The sequence below is a fragment of the Barbus barbus genome, assembly GCF_936440315.1.
Source record: "Barbus barbus genome assembly, chromosome: 39".
NCBI classification, from domain to species: Eukaryota; Metazoa; Chordata; class Actinopteri; order Cypriniformes; family Cyprinidae; genus Barbus; species Barbus barbus.
In genome coordinates this window covers 16,340,149-16,356,317 of record NC_136717.1, presented here as the reverse complement: position 1 = coordinate 16,356,317, position 16,169 = coordinate 16,340,149, and the positions used below count along the sequence as shown (strand labels likewise).

The following is a 16,169-nucleotide window of genomic DNA, read 5'->3' as shown; positions in this document are numbered from 1 at the left end:
AGTCATTCCAAGTATTTTTTTTTTTATCATTCAGAGAGCTTTCCGTTCTCTCTTTCCATAATGTCGATTGCTCTCTTATGTCTCTTGGCATTTAAGTCATCAATATATCAGCCAATGGATTTATGTGCAGTGTGAACAAAGCCTAAGTGCTTAACTGTTTATAACACAGACAGACTCATGCAGTTCTGTGTTTGTGAATTTACTCACATATATCTGAGCTTGCAGTCTTTCATCCTCGGCGGTGATTCTTTCTCTCAGTATGGCTTTCTGGATGCTCTGCTCTTTCTCTAATGCAAGGATCCTGCTGACCTCGTCCTTTACCTGAGCTTGAGCTTCTGCCTCGGCCTGAACGTGAGCCTGGGACTTTTCCTTTTCCAGCCTAAATGTAAAGCAGCACAGAATACAGAAAACTTCAGATCTTTGGTCAACATTACCGCTATTCAAACGGCTTCTATTTAAAATGAAACCATTGGTTTTATAACATATGAAACATATAAGGAATATCAAAATTACTGGTACTTCAAATATAATTTTATTTCATTATTTTATTTTTAAGTTAAGTTAAAGGGACAGTTCACCCAAAAATGAAAATTCTGTCATCATTTACTCACCCTCAAGTAGTTCCAAACCTGTATGAATTTACTGTTCTTTGTTCTGCCGAACACAAAGGAAGATATTTTGAAGAATGTTTGTAACCAGGCTGTTTTGGGGGACCATTGACATCCATAGTAGGAAAGAAAGATACTGTGGAAGTCAATGGTGCCCCAAAACTGCTCTGTTTCCCACATTCTTCAGAATATCTTCCTTTGTGTTCAGCAGAACAAAGACATTCGTACAGGTTTGGAACTACTTGAGGGCAAGTAAATGATGACAGAATTTTCATTTTTGGGTGAACTATCCCTTTAAGTTAAATTGTGAAACTAATCTTCCATAAACCAAATAGATGGCTGCTTTCGAATGAAGGTTGAATGGTCAAAATTGTGTATTAATTCAAACACAGATAATTATATCCTAACTGGCAGGACAAAACCAGCAAACAAAAAATAAGTAAAAATATTGGATCATTAAGCTTGTAGTGTAAATGCAGCCTAATAGACCTGCCACTGTCTGTTTTGTTGCTAACCATAAATTATACAACAATATTGACAACAAAAAAGAAAAAGCACTCAATATTCTTGGCTGGATCATTTTAAGAGCTTTAATAAGCCTTCTACAATCAAAAATGAACATTAGCCCTGAAAAAAAGAAAAGAGAAACCATACAGCTAATTTTAATTACAGGCCTGCATTCAAACTGCAGTCAAACTCACACAGCACTGAATCACTATTAATGCATTATGTCTAATAATCATGCACTAAAGACTGTCAATAATGTAATTAAGAAAAATTTGAAGGCTACGTGTCATTATTCCACTTTAATTAGTTAATATTCATATTAATATTTAACTTTTTTAATAAATGAGTGAGTTCAATAGCACATTGGTATGATTAATTTCTCTAGTTGAACCTTTTTAAGTGAAAAACAAAGTTTTTAAAAATCTCAAAAATAAGATTAAGAAAGTTTATCATTTTTTTCTGCGCTAGGCCACACATATCAAATGCTTTGAATCACAGTTTGGGAAGAAAATGGTTATTTAAAAAAAGACCAAAAAGTACCAGCCTCAAAGAGAGAAATAGCGCTCATATATCAAATGAGATTTTGAATATGTTGCCTCATTTGAAGTTGTCTAATAGGTGTGTGGCGGTAATAATTCTTTGATGTTTTAGAGATAATCCTGTGGAGCTATTTGGAAATTTGAGCTGGAATGTTGAGAGACTTTATGAGCTGTCACCCGGTTCTCACAGTTGCCTAGCAACCTCAGCTGCACCGTCAAGCAGGAGGTTTGATTTGTAAAGTAAACTCAGGCAAGATACAAACTGTAATCTGTATGCTGTGTTTTCAATCAAACAGCAGCCATGTAAAAAAAAAGAAACCAAAGAAGCCAAAAAGGGCAATAAGGGAGGGTATAATTATAACGCTGCCGAAACAAGTGTGTGAGATTTCCAAAGATGTGCTCAAAGTTCCATAAAAAACTTGAGCAATACAAACAAACAATAATACTGTGGGAACGCAATAGGAACTCAAAACCAACAACAAAAGATGTATTTTATTACACACACACACACACACACACGTTGCGCTTCCATGGTTTATGGGGACACTGCATAGGTGTAATGGGTTTTATACTGTACAAACTGTATTTTCTATCGCCCTACACCTAAACCTCACAGGAAACTTTCTGCATTTTTAGACTTTCAAAAAACTTAATTCTGTATGAATGTATATATATATATATATATTTATTTATTTTTTCCCCAACAAATAGTCATTGAAGCTCGTGAAGGTGCATGTTGCATGGGGTTGTGTGATTTGTTTTTAAATGTTTTGTGACGAGTCGGCTGCCTCCCCCCTTATTATCATCACCACCCCGTCCCGTATTCGCCGCCCTTCACCAGGCTCCCGACTGGAGTGGGTGTGTGAGAGAGGAGGGGCGCTGAATAGCTAGGGCCAGGAGGTCGGGCCGTAGGATCCCCCGAGAGCGCCGCGGCGCCTGAAGAGGGACGAAGCCGCTAGATGAAGCCGCGCCCCGGTCCCGAGAGGGGAGCGCGTGCGGCCGCCGGACTCCGCCCCTTACCTGGACGCTTCCTTCCAGAACACTGCCCTCCTTCACAAACCCCGCAGCACAACGAGAACACCAGATCCCCCTGGTTATTTTTGGACACTTTTACCCCTTTGGACACTTTATTTTATTATTTTGTTTAATAAAAACCTCTCCGAGGCCTGATGCCACACACACTGTGTCTGTCGTTTGCTCCTCCCGCCACAGTCTAAACACAGTTTTTAAAAAATCTAATTTTGCCTTTTTCTCACAATAAATGTATTTATTCATTTATTCACTTTTTAACACCATGTCAACATCTAGGCTATTTTCATTTCTCACAATAAAAAATAAATAAATTAAAAAAAGTAATAATGAAATTATATAAAAAAAGGGTTGCAAATAACAAGATTGTAGTTATATTTGCAATTATGTCAGAGAGTGGGATAAATATCTTTTTAACATTCAGCCCTTTTATTTAAAAGTTTGATGAACGCAGCCAAAATAATAATAATACTAATAAATGAGAAAATAGAATGAGATTGTTCTTTTCTTTCTGATTTTCTCTTTTTCTTTCTGAATTCTGATTTTTCCCTTTATCTGTTCTGCCACGTTGTAAAAAATGGTCTTGATACCTCAAAGAGTACGGTCTTCATTGGATACGACTGAGAGCACCAACAAACTCTGATTTATGATTAATATGTGTTAGTTTAGCACGTATAATTTTACTTGCAACCAAAAAAGAATGAGTAAAATGAATAGTTGGTGTCATCCTGTTGTGTTCCTGTGATTGTGAACACACACATCATTGAGCATGTTGTTCTCCTGAGAAAAGTGTGAGTGACTCCAGCCATGTCCAGTTTCAGTCTACTGAACTGGACACATATCAGCACAACACATCCATCATTACTTCCCTCTCTGGTATTGTGTGTGTTTACGCCATCTTCCAGGACTAAAAATAGGTCAAAAGCGTCAAGTGAGCACAATAGTGTTGCTTGCAGGGCAAAAAACACGGGCCTCTCAAATCCAATTATGTTCATCTCAGAAAATAAAAAAACAATGAATATGCTGCAATTACAATAACTATGTGCACAACACAACACCTCACTTTCAAAATAACACTGCAATTTAATTCATAATTGATTAAACAGATAGTTCATCCAAAAATAAAAATTTGCTGAAAATGTACTCCCTCTCAGGCCATCCAAGATGTAAATGAGTTTGTTTCTTCATCAGTACAGATTTGGAGAAATGTGGCATTACATCACTTGCTCACCAATGGATCCTCTGCAGTGAATGGGTGCCGTCAGAGTGAGTCCAAACATCTGATAAAAACATCACAACAATCCAGAAGTAATCTACACAATGCCAGTCCAACAATGAATGCATTGTGAAGCAAAAAGCTGCATGTTTGTAATAAACAAATCCATTATACACTGCTTCCTCGATTCATAACATTGCTTTCTCCAATGGAAAAGTCATCTCATTTCAATCAGGAGAGAATTATGCACAAATCAAGCACTGTTTACATGTGGAAACAGTCCAAAACAGTTCAAAACAAATATGCTGGTGGATTTTGATGAAAATTTTGTGCAGTCACTGAGTCATTGTGGATTATAAACTTATATTTTAACAACAGTTTTAAGTTAAAATACATTAATGAAGGATTAATTTCTTGCAAGTGTGCAGATTTTTGCTTCAAGACATTAAATGATGGACAGCAGTTGTGTTTTGGATTATTGTATGTTTGTATCTGCTGTTTGGACTCTCATTCTGACGGCACCCATTCTTGCAGAGGACCCATTGGTGAGCAAGTGATACAAGGCTAAATTTCTCCAAATCTTGGTTGGCCTGAGAACGAGTACATTTCAGCAAATTTTTCTTCGGGTGAACTATTCCTTAAATGCAGATGGGTGAGGACCTCTAAAGCAAATAAGACCATGCTATTTCTTTAGCAATGACCTGATCATTATTTCATGACAGAATAACACCGACAAAGATTTGTTCGTCAGAGCTGAAATAAATGAGTTGTACCAAATATTTTCAAACTTTCAAATACTGAGCAGCTTCCAATGAAATGGACCATTCAGAAGAGACCATGACCTTAAAATCAAATAACGACAAAGTAAAAAGTTTTTAAATAATTCAAGATTTAAGGAACGTATCTCACTCTCTCCATCGCAATAAATAAACTATGCTTTGATAATGTCAGCAGGACAGTAACTGAACTATTCGGTTATCCTTCAGAGTCCTATGGCTATTTAATGTTACACGGTATCCATGCCATCTCGAGTCTCATCTTAGAACAGGTCTGAATATCAACAGCTGTACAGAGACTGGCCTTCGTACGTAAGGGACCAGTATAATTTACCATTTTGTAAAGCCGCACACCTCTCTACACCTGCAGGAGCTGATCTCGCGTCCCCTCCGCTATCCCACCATCTGTTGGCTCTCTCCTGCAATTTAATTCACCGCTTATTCCAGACAAAACGAATTCTGACACACCTATACAAAAGTTATAGAATGTTTCCCTCTGTGATGGCATTTAAAGGAGCCATGCATTATTAATGAGGCAAAAATAATGTGCAAGAATGCAGGGCTTGAATATTTCATGAGCCTCCTGCGCCCCCTCCCTGGCTGCTGGTCGTGTGGCTGTTCCTTTATGGTTCTCACTTGGTGGGGGGGGAGGGGGTTCCCTTAGGAAAAGACTAAAAGATGATGCTGTAATTGTCAAATAATGAAAAAATGCAAAGCTGCGCGCCTGTAGCTTTAATTACATAATTTGTCTTAGCCAGTAGTGGAGCGTCGGCTGTGGATTCTGATGGATTCACTGTAGGAACTTTTTGTAAAATTACAATTTTTGTTAGATCATGAAAAGCTCCTCCTCATTCAGAAGTTGGAGGAGAAAAGCGAGGAATAAATAAAGCAAAGGGTGATTAAGTCACACAGTGAAATGGATGAAATGAAAACAAACAAACACACAAGCACCCAGCACGCCTCTGGGGAGAGGGAACATACGACAGTATTTCAGCTGTGAAATGATAGTGTGCAAGAGCTGCAGGCTGGATTGTGACAATGAGTGAATTTAACATGTGGGCCTGTATCCTCATGCATGCACTAATGCATATATTACTATGCATATATTAAAGGGAAAGTTCCGCCAAAAATGAAAATTCTATCATCAGGCACTCAAATACATGCTAGGTCTTTCTTTCTTCTATGAAACACGAAAAGGCAATTTTTGAAGGATATCTTGGCCAGTCTTTTCAATATAATGTGAGGGAATGAGGGCTATCAGGCTCCATAATAACTAAAAAGCACCATATAAGTGGTCTATATGTGCTATATTACAGGTTGTCAAATCATTACAATAGCTTTACATGAGGAACAGTCACTAATAAAATGTTCACTTATAATCTTGGCATTTGCATCAGTTCACAATTCGAACTTATCGGGTTCTAAAGTTAACCTCTCAACAGTTAATATTTTACTGGAGTTACGATAGACTACTTCTGTGATAGTTTTATAGTGCTTTTGTGTCCTTTATGAACCTCAACAATTTCTGCCTCCCTTCACTTTCATTCACGAGTTCGCCCTTGCGTATAATGAACAGAGTCAAGGTTTATGCGTATTTGGCGTGCTGTCCGGGGAGAGGGCTCCGAGCTCTGTAAATTACTCCCGAAACCGGGGCACTCCCCCTGTCCGGGGAGAGGGGTCCGAGCTCGGCATTTAGCCCGGACCCAGAGCGCTCCCCCCAAAGATGCGATTAGCGTGGGACAGCAGCCGGAGTGGGGCGTTGATAACCCCCCGAAATTTGCAAGGCTTCAGGATTGAGAGGCGCTGGACGTTGCTTGGAGTGGAATTGTTGAGGTGGTATCTGCTGCAAGCACTGCTGTGGCATCTGAAAGAGAATGTGGCTTCCGCGGAAGCGGCTCTGCTGCCGCATCTGGAAAGAGAATGCAACTGAAAGAGAATCTGGCTTCTGCGGAAACGGGCACTGCTGCGGCGTCTGAAAAGGAATGTGGCTTCTGCAGAAGCGGGCACTGCTGTGGCATCTGAAAGAGAATGTGGCTTCTGCGGAAACACGCACTGCTGCGGCGGTATCGAATGAATAGGGCACTGCTTGTAGTATTTGAAAGAGAATGTGGCTTCTGCGGAAGCGAGCACTGCTGTGGCATCTGAAAGAGAATGTGGCTTCTGCGGAAACAGGCACTGCTGCGGCGGTATCGAATGAATAGGGCACTGCTTGTAGTATTTGAAAGAGAATGTGGCTTTTGCGGAAGCGAGCACTGCTGTGGCATCTGAAAGAGAATGTGGCTTCTGCGGAAACAGGCACTGCTGCGGCGGTATCGAATGAATAGGGCACTGCTTGTAGTATTTGAAAGAGAACGTGGCTTCTGCGGAAGCGGGCACTGCTGTGGCATCTGAAAGGGAATGTGGCTTCTGCGGAAGCAGGCACTGCTGCGGCAGTATCGGACAAGCGGGGCACTGCTGCAGCCTTTGGAAGAATATGGCGTCTGCGGACGCGGGCACTGCTGCGGCATCTGAAAAAGAGTGTGGCTTCTGCGGAAGCAGGCACTGCTGCGGCATCTGAAAAGAGAATGTGGCTTCTGCGGAAGCGGGCACTGCTGTGGTATCTGAAAGGGGAATGTGGCTTCTGCGGAAGCGGGCACTGCTGTGGCATCTGAAAAGGAATGTGGCTTCTGCGGAAGCGGGCACTGCTGTGGCATCTGAAAGGGAATGTGGCTTCTGCGGAAGCAGGCACTGCTGCGGCATCTGAAAAGGAATGTGGCTTCTGCGGAAGCGGGCCCTGCTGCGGCGTCTGAAAAGGAATGTGGCTTCTGCGGAAGCGGGCACTGCTGTGGCATCTGAAAGGGAATGTGGCTTCTACGGAAGCAGGCACTGCTGTGGCATCTGAAAGGGAATGTGGCTTCTACGGAAGCGGGCACTGCTGTGGCATCTGAAAGGGAATGTGGTTTCTGCAGAAACGGGCACTGCTGCGGCGTCTGAAAAGGAATGTGGCTTCTGCGGAAGCGGGCCCTGCTGCGGCGTCTGAAAAGGAATGTGGCTTCTGCGGAAGCGGGCACTGCTGTTTCATCTAAAAGGGAATGTGGCTTCTACGGAAGCAGGCACTGCTGTGGCATCTGAAAAGAGAATGTGGTTTCTGCGGAAGCAGGCACTGCTGCGGCGTCTGAAAAGGAATGTGGCTTCTGCGGAAGCAGGCGCTGCTGCGGCGTCTGAAAATAGAACGAGGCACTGCGGCAGCATTAATCGAATGGGACACTGCAGCAGCATTATCAAATGAGCAGGGCACTGCGGTGGCACTGGCAGTATTGAATTACGCGGGGCACCGCAGCGGTGGTATTAAATGGGCAGGGCACTGCAGTGGCAGTATCAAATTTCACTAAACTGATCATAGTTAGATGTCTTCCTTGTGAAAATTATTGGTCCTGATATAGCTCTTGAAGGCGTCCGATGACCGTTGACCGAGAGCTTGGATCAGCTGTTGGATATGAATGGATGGTACTGGGTGAACCTGCTTGGAGGAAGGAACTTAGTAACATGTCGAGGAGAGGTTTGAAGGATGTGTTATAGGGATGCGAGTTGGCGATGGGTCCGCCTCCGGAGCCAGCACTTAGAATTTCTGTGAGAATCTGAGACTTGATGGTATTGGCATACGGGGTGGTTCTGGAGCTGCAACATTCAGTGGGGTAGGTAGTGGGACTGCGATGAGTAAATGAAGTGTACGGGGGTTTAGATTGCAGAGAAGGGTTAAAAGGAAGATAGGGAGGGGCCGAAACCGTTTGCGGAGGCAGCCTCACGCACGGATTAGCCTTTGGTGCTTAGGGAAATGAGGGAGAAGGCCAGTAAGCTTGCATTGCCGGCTGATGATGCCCTACTTGGATGTCTGTAGCAGGGGCTGCCTGCCGTTGATAGAAGGGAGTGCGAAGGATAGGAGTTTGGGAAGCTAAACCAGCGGCATTGCATGAGGCGCTGTAGTTGAAGGCGCCGCAGTGATTTATTGAGAAGAGGAGAGAGGCAATGCAGTGTGAGGAGCGGCTGAGTCTGGGACGTAACCCATGCTTGCTGATGGCCTGCTGCGTCTTGAATCTCGAGGGGAGCCGGAACTTGATCTGGAAAAAGACAATGTTATTTGAAAGAAGTAGGGAGCTGTGGGGGAAAGGAGCATGGGACACACCTGACGGCAGAGTAGGGCTGTCAGAAATGGCTGAAAGACGAAATTGAATTTCCCACCTAAATATTATCAATATTCGAGTTCTATTCAAATTTGAAAGGCATGATTTCGGTTAGGGGTAAAAGCTTTTGGCTTCTCTCCTTAGGCCACGTGAAGGTGCATAGAGCAAAATATTACTAATGCACGTTTATTAAAGCAATAAAACAACATGACTATCTGTGAAAAGGTGCATAATCTTTATGAACCGAATATAAATCAAGTTGCTTAAACAATTGTGAACCAGCAGTATCATGTATGCATGGTTTGATTTAAGGAGACGAGAGACAATTAGACATTTACATGGCTTTCTAAACATGCTTCTCTCGTGCGAGATGCGAGTCTGAAAGTAAGGTCACTCTAGAAAATGTGCAAGATATGCATTCTGTGTGCCACTGATAAGGCTGCCTGACACACCTAAAATTCGAATGCATCGTTTGTATTCGAATGAGGATTTTTATTTTGAACTCGACAAATATTCAAAATCCTAATTTATTTCGCAGCAGAGGCAGCCTTACTTTTCAATAGGCCTCTGGGCTAGTGTCTGCCATGGGGGCTGGAGGCGACTGAAAAGAAAAAGGGGTCATTAGAAAAGCCCGAGATGTGGGGGCACGCGGAGGCAGCATAAGCAACTTTGTGCTCGTTTCAGCTTCTGCAGCTGTAGGCCGTGGAGGCTTGTGATATTCTGAGAGAAATAGCTGGAGAGCCTGTGCAGCCTGCGCAGCTAGCGGAGGCAGACTCAAGCTAGCGTGTGCTGTGGGAGCTGGAGACCGCTGAAAAGGAAAAGGATTTGGAGTAACGGGAGGAAAGGACTGAGATGTGAGGGCATGTGTTGCCAGTATGAGCAACTTTGTGCTCGTTTCAGCTTCTGCAGCTGTAGGCCGTGGAGGCTTGTGATATTCGGAGAAAAATAGCTGGAGAGCCTGTGCAGCCTGCGCAGCTAGCAGAGGCAGACTCAAGCTAGCGTGTGCTGTGGGAGCTGGAGAAAAAGAAAGAGGGGTTATATGTAGCAGGAGAAAATATGGCGGCTTTTAACAACTTTTTAAAAAAAGTTTTTAAATTATGAAAGTACATGTTTTTCCTCTTAACCACATGAAAAGAAGAAAGTATTGGAGCAGCTGGCCAGGCAAGCCGTACATCGGTTGGTAGAGACTTCATTTAGGCACAATGATTTCCTAAGAATTAAGTTCCGACAATCTTTTACACCTTATCCGTCTATCGGAGTAATGTGCAATTTAAAATACATGTAAAATGCTGGTGAAAATTAATACAGAAAATGAATCATTTCCTTACGTGATCTGCGCAGTTGCGTCATGGTTACTGAAATGACATCACGTCCATAATGTCATCACATTGTTTGACGATTTTTTAGCAACAAATGACTTGCCTTCACACAAACGTTTGTTTGCAACATGGCCTGCGCCGCTACCGGAGGCAGCCTCGCGCTGACTGCTACGAGAGCTGGAGGTCCGGCTACATACGGCACTGCGGCCGGAAGAACTGCGGAGAAAAGAAGAGCCGAGTGAGGTTTTGCTCGTTTGAGGCCTGCCACTGCGACCCAATGCTCTAGGAGAGCCGGGTCTTGTACGGGACGATGATGGTGGAGAGTGAGGCGAGATCGGGGCTTTGCTCTATCTATTGGCCGCCTTTGCGCCTGGAGTGGATTTAGGAGTGAGGTTGGCTGATTTGCAGTGTAACGAACTGATCGCACGTATCCGCTTTGTTTGCCCTCTGCGAGAAGGATTCGTCAGAATAAATCAGCGTTTGCTTCGGGCTTAAATACAGACTCCGATCGGAGGATATATTGGAATGGCCGAATGAGACGAGGATGTCGGTTGAGGCGAGGTTAAACCTCGGCATTGTGGAGAGCGTGTGGCTGGTCTAGCAGAGCACCTGCTGCGATGAAGCCTGGTGCTCGGCGGTGGTGACTGACGGAAAGGGAGTGAGCCTAGGGCTTGCAGATTGCGATGTGATACGAAAATCTCCGGTCCAGGTTTTTCATTCTCCAGAAAAAGATGCGTCTGTGATATGATAGCAAAGGAGCAAAACCGAATGCTAGAAACTGTAGAGAGAATGAAGGTAAGATGGCTTGGTCTATTTATAGAAGTTCTCTCTCGGCTGATAGGATAGACTGAGTGATTGCTGATGGTGAATTGGCCGTGTTAATTATCTGCGCGTGCTCCTCCCGAAATTTGTTAATAAAACATCACTTATAAATAAAAATCGAAGCCAGAACATTCTTAAAAAATTCAGGTCTGAAAACATGAGATAAATGAGTAACTTAACTATGCCATTAACTGCCGTATATATAAACTACTTAAATACAACAGACCGATTTCAGTGAAATAAATAAATAGATAATTAAATAAATAATTAAACATACAAACAACTAAAATAAATAAAAACATTCCTAACTATATTCAATAACTAAATAATATTAACATTTCATAACTAAATAATTAGCTCAATAGCTAAATAATTAAATACTGTAGCTAAATAAGTAAATAGTTAAAGAAATAAAAAAAAATCTAAATAAATTAAATAATAGCTAAATATATAAATACCTAAAACAATTATATATATAAATATGTAAATGAATACATGTCTAAATAAATCATTATATGTCTAAAATAAATGGCTAAATAATTAAATATGTATATGGTAACAAATAATTGGCTAAATATATAAATACATATATGTCTAAAATAAATGGCTAAATAAATAAAATATATAAATGGCTAAATAACTAAAATAAATGAATAAATACATACATCCATAAAGCAAGCAAGCAAGAAGGAATGAGCAAAGGCTGTTGTTTGAGGTGAGGTCAGGGGTGGTGAGAATGGGTTCATGCCCTAAGATGCCCCCTTCTCTTTGTCTGTGTCCCTGAGGACTGTGTGTAATCCTCAGCGAGTCTCTGTGTGGATGAGAGCTGAGGTCTTTCTGCTGATGCAGCATTGTGCAGGTCAGCCAAGCCCAGTCTGTGCTTTTGATCTGCAGAACGGTTCTGCTCCAGTGCCTGCCGCAAATCTCTCATTAGAAAGGCCCGCAAAGGAGCTCATACACACAGGCCTCTGCAGGAAAACACACACACACACACACAGACCAAATTCTGCAGTTTATCCACACACATAAACCAGCAATTTTGAGCGAATAGTTCATAGTGAACTCATCTAGATTTTATATAGATTTGTTCATTTTCAGTTTAGAAAGGTGGATACGAAAAAAAAAAAAGAACCTCTTGGAGAAGTTTAATCTACATTCACCCCCTATAAAGCACTGCTGCTACAGCTATACACACACACAAACAGACAGACACATTTGGCTGTTGAGTCACGACACGCACTGTTTTTCTAAGCATCCTGCACATTGAGTGCTGCATTTTTTAAAGACATTAAAACTTAAGAAACAGTTTAACTTTTAAAAAAACACAACGAGATCCCTGCATTCTTTTTTCACTCCACTGCGCTCCATCTACAGCAGCAGTCGTTCAAGCAACCCGCCCACTAAACAATTTTGAAAATATGCCGTTTTCTGATCCTTCACCTCTTACGTTTAGCATATATTCACACGTTCAAACAAAAACAATTGGTCCCACATAACAAAATACATTTTGCATCATGAAGCACACTTATAACAATACACAACAGATACTGTCTGATGAATGTGCTCTTCCATCAATTCTATTTTCAGAACTAGGTTTAAGCAGATGGATACTGAGGTGTGTAAGCATGTGTACAAGATTCATCAGCACCATCTTGTAAGCCCAGCACTGTGGTAGTGCACGATTAATGGTGGGCATTACTGACCCTACCCTATTCAAAGCCAAACAGACAGACACATACTTTCATACACACTAGTGAAGGAACTATACAGAAATAACGCAGAAAGACGTGTGAAAGAAGTGAAGAGAAATGTGTACTTTACATATAATTACACTTTATATTTACATTTACGCATTTAGCAGACGCTTTTATCCAAAGCGACTTACATTGAATTCAAGTTACAGTTTTTAAATTTTATCAGCTCTTGCTTTCCCTGGGAATCGAACCCATGACCTTGGCGTTGCTAGCGCCATGCTCTATTATTTGAGCTACAGGAAAGCCTTTATATTATATGTGTCATTATATGTGTCTTCAATGAACCGCCCACCACCCTGAAGCCAGCTAGATTAAAGGTCACTGCTAAATTAAGTTGGCAGGGTCTGACAAATCTACCACCAGATTCAGCTAAAGAATTCTGTTCCTCTAAATGGCATTTGAGCATCACATGCCGATTTAGCTCTCAGGGTAATTGTGGAAATACAGCCCAACTGTCATGTAAAAAAAAAAAAAAAAAAAACTTCACAGAAAATGAAATTAAATTAAGAAAACTGAAATAAATTCTAAATTAAAATAAAAATGTAAATAAAGAATAATACATAAAGTAAAACAATAAACAATTAAATAAAATGATAAAACAAAAAATCTAATAAATTAAAACAAAACAAAAAAATACCACAAATTAAATCACAACACAAAACATTGCAAAGCAAAACAAAGCATAACGAAACAGAAAAACAAAACAACACAAAACAAACGTAGAGGATGGCAGATTAGTTAACTAATTGTTCTCCTGAACGGCATCTAATCGATTTGGGAAAGAGAAAAATGAAACGGTGAAGAAAGCATACAACCAATGGTCCACCTGAAGGTGAGGTTGGAGATTGCCACTATAAGGTCTTCAAACCCAAAGCCAGAGGCTAATTTCTTTCCATTCAATCCTGCGATCTCATAAGGGCGCTTTTAAAACACAACACATTCTAGAGAAGACAGAAAAAGGAATGAAAGAAGAAATGGGAGTTGGAGAAAGCTAAATGGAAGACAACATTAAGGACAATATTGATTCTCTCTTTCCAAGCATGACATCATGGTCAATAAAGCCCCTACTTTCCCTTAATGGCGTTGCCGGGGTGATGGGATGGAGCACTTTGCCTCAGTTGCCTCAACAACAATGCTGTAAAACAACACACCCTGCCCTTAAATTTACTTTTATGGCCGACAGAAAATAAACTTCCTGTCAATAGCAATTTCTGCAGGTCAGTGTGTTGGCCTTGTTGAGAATAACAGTATAAGAGGTACTTGGGATGACAAGGACACGAGACTCAATGCTGGCACATCCATCACAAGCTTTAGATGAATAAAATGGAGTGAGTACTTAAGGAACTTGCACTTTATATGAGTAAAGTGTGGTGGTTCAACTAAAAGGTTTGGAAAATGAAGACCGTACATGATGCGGACAGAGAACAGGACAAAAATGGAAAGACTAAGCCCTCACCGGTGGAAGCTAATGGATCATCACATATGAAGAAATTAACTCCACCCTGACTCCCGCTCCCTCACTTTCATGCATGATTAATTGCTTTCACAAAAAAAGGAAGAAATAAGGAAAAAGTGAGCGTGATGCGCCCAGGAAAGGAGGCAAGTGGATCCAGACAAAGCATTGACAGGTCTATGTCCCAGTTTGACTGCTAATGAGAGAAAATTCTCATTAAGGCACACAGCTTCTCAGCGTCTTTTACTGAATTAAACAAGAGTTCATACCTCAACTCATAAACTTGACCCAAGCCATGGCAAAAGTTTCTTCATAAAAAAGCCTCATGTTAAGCCATAGGAGGTAACATGCTGTGATATAATGTAGATATTCAGTTATTTTTTAATTTTTTTTCAGAAACACTGGTTAAATAAATTAATAAATAAAGTATTCAAAAATCTTTTGTTACTAGTCGAGACTTGGCACAGTTTAAAAGGAAAAATACAAGATTTTACTTGAATAAAAATATAAAATTTTTGAATTGTTTTAATCTTTAAAATTATTAATATGTATATTCTAATATTTAGGCGATGTTAATTTACGTACTATAAGTTTTAAAATGTTTTTAATTTATTGATTTTATATTTTATTTCAGAAGCACCTGCCCACAAAATGTTAAAATAAATAACAATATAATATATATTAGAGATGCACTGATGTATCAGCCAGCAATCGGTATCGGCCGATAAAAGCAATTTATTTCAATTTATTGTTCAAAATCAGCCGATGATAAGGGCCGATTATATACGGTCAATCAAAAGTAGGGCTGTATACCTTGGAGAACCTGGCGATACGATACATACCTCGATACACAGGTCACGATTCGATACGTACCTCGATACAGAGCTGTGTCGATACAATTTGGTACAATGTGACACGATTCGATACGATTCAATAAAAATACATGGGCCAGAGCCAATTAGTTAATGCTGAACACATTTACTCAACAAACAGAACTCTGCATTTTTCTTCAATTAATAATGAAGACAAAAGTGCATTATAACAAAGTGCATTTTGCTTAAATATTTGCAACTTTAAGTGCTCTGATTAATTGTACACAAATTGTATTAATCTGGAAATTACCACAAGTCAACATTTAACTTTCCAAGGGTACAGTCTGAGCTCACACAAGCACAAAATCTTCTTCTTATTATTCTTAACTTCTTATTAAATCTTCTTATAATTCTTTTTTGTGACACCATGTACTGCCATAACATATTTCACTATGAAATCACATCGCTACATCTTGCTTTAACATTTTCCATGAGTTTTTTTGAAACTCGCGGGCGCCGCTGCGCCCCCTAATGGCTGGGCGGAGTATCGATACTAAGGGCTAGAATATCGATACTGTATCTTTTTTTATTATATCGGTATGTATCTAAGAATCGATATTTTGAGCACACCCCTAATCAAAAGGCAGCGGAAAAACGTGTCAGACTACAACTCATACTGAATTTAGGGCATTAAGGCATTAACAGTTAAAAAAAGCTACATTAAAGCAGGCTCTATTTGACCAGATTTGTACCACGCCTTGCATCCAATAATCACAAAGAGTTCTGTACTTCTGATAAGAAACAAACTCTCAGCTTTCAAATCCTGTACATTCTATCACGAAATACAAACAACGAATGCCGTTTTGGCGCTTTTAAATGTGACGTGACCGATCGCTATTGCACCTCAGTTCAAGTTAAAGTCTCTTCCAGTTTAATCAGTTGTTTGCTTTTAGCTCGAGTTTTCCCTCACTTTCCTTCACTTTTAAATAGCATAGTTTGAAAAAGCACCATGCACATTTTACTTTCACTTTTAAATTTGTGGCGGTTCCATATCAAGCAGTTGTTTGATTTTATTTTGTTTGAGTTTTCCCTCTTTCCCTCACTTTCCTTTGCTTAAATAGGTATAGAAGTATTGTGCACATTTTACTTTCACTTTTAAAATTAGCAGCAATTC

At 40.6% G+C, this 16,169-nt stretch overlaps 1 protein-coding gene across 3 annotated transcripts in view; it reads right to left on the bottom strand.

The window, feature by feature from the left end:
- Positions 1-16,169, bottom strand: part of chchd3a (coiled-coil-helix-coiled-coil-helix domain containing 3a) — an 87,327-nt gene that overhangs the window by 57,566 nt on the left and 13,592 nt on the right. For all 3 annotated transcript variants that reach the window (XM_079399486.1, XM_079399487.1, XM_079399485.1), the window contains exon 4: positions 208-379. In XM_079399486.1, the coding sequence (XP_079255612.1) occupies positions 208-379 (172 nt within the window). The remainder of the gene's footprint in view (positions 1-207; positions 380-16,169) is intronic.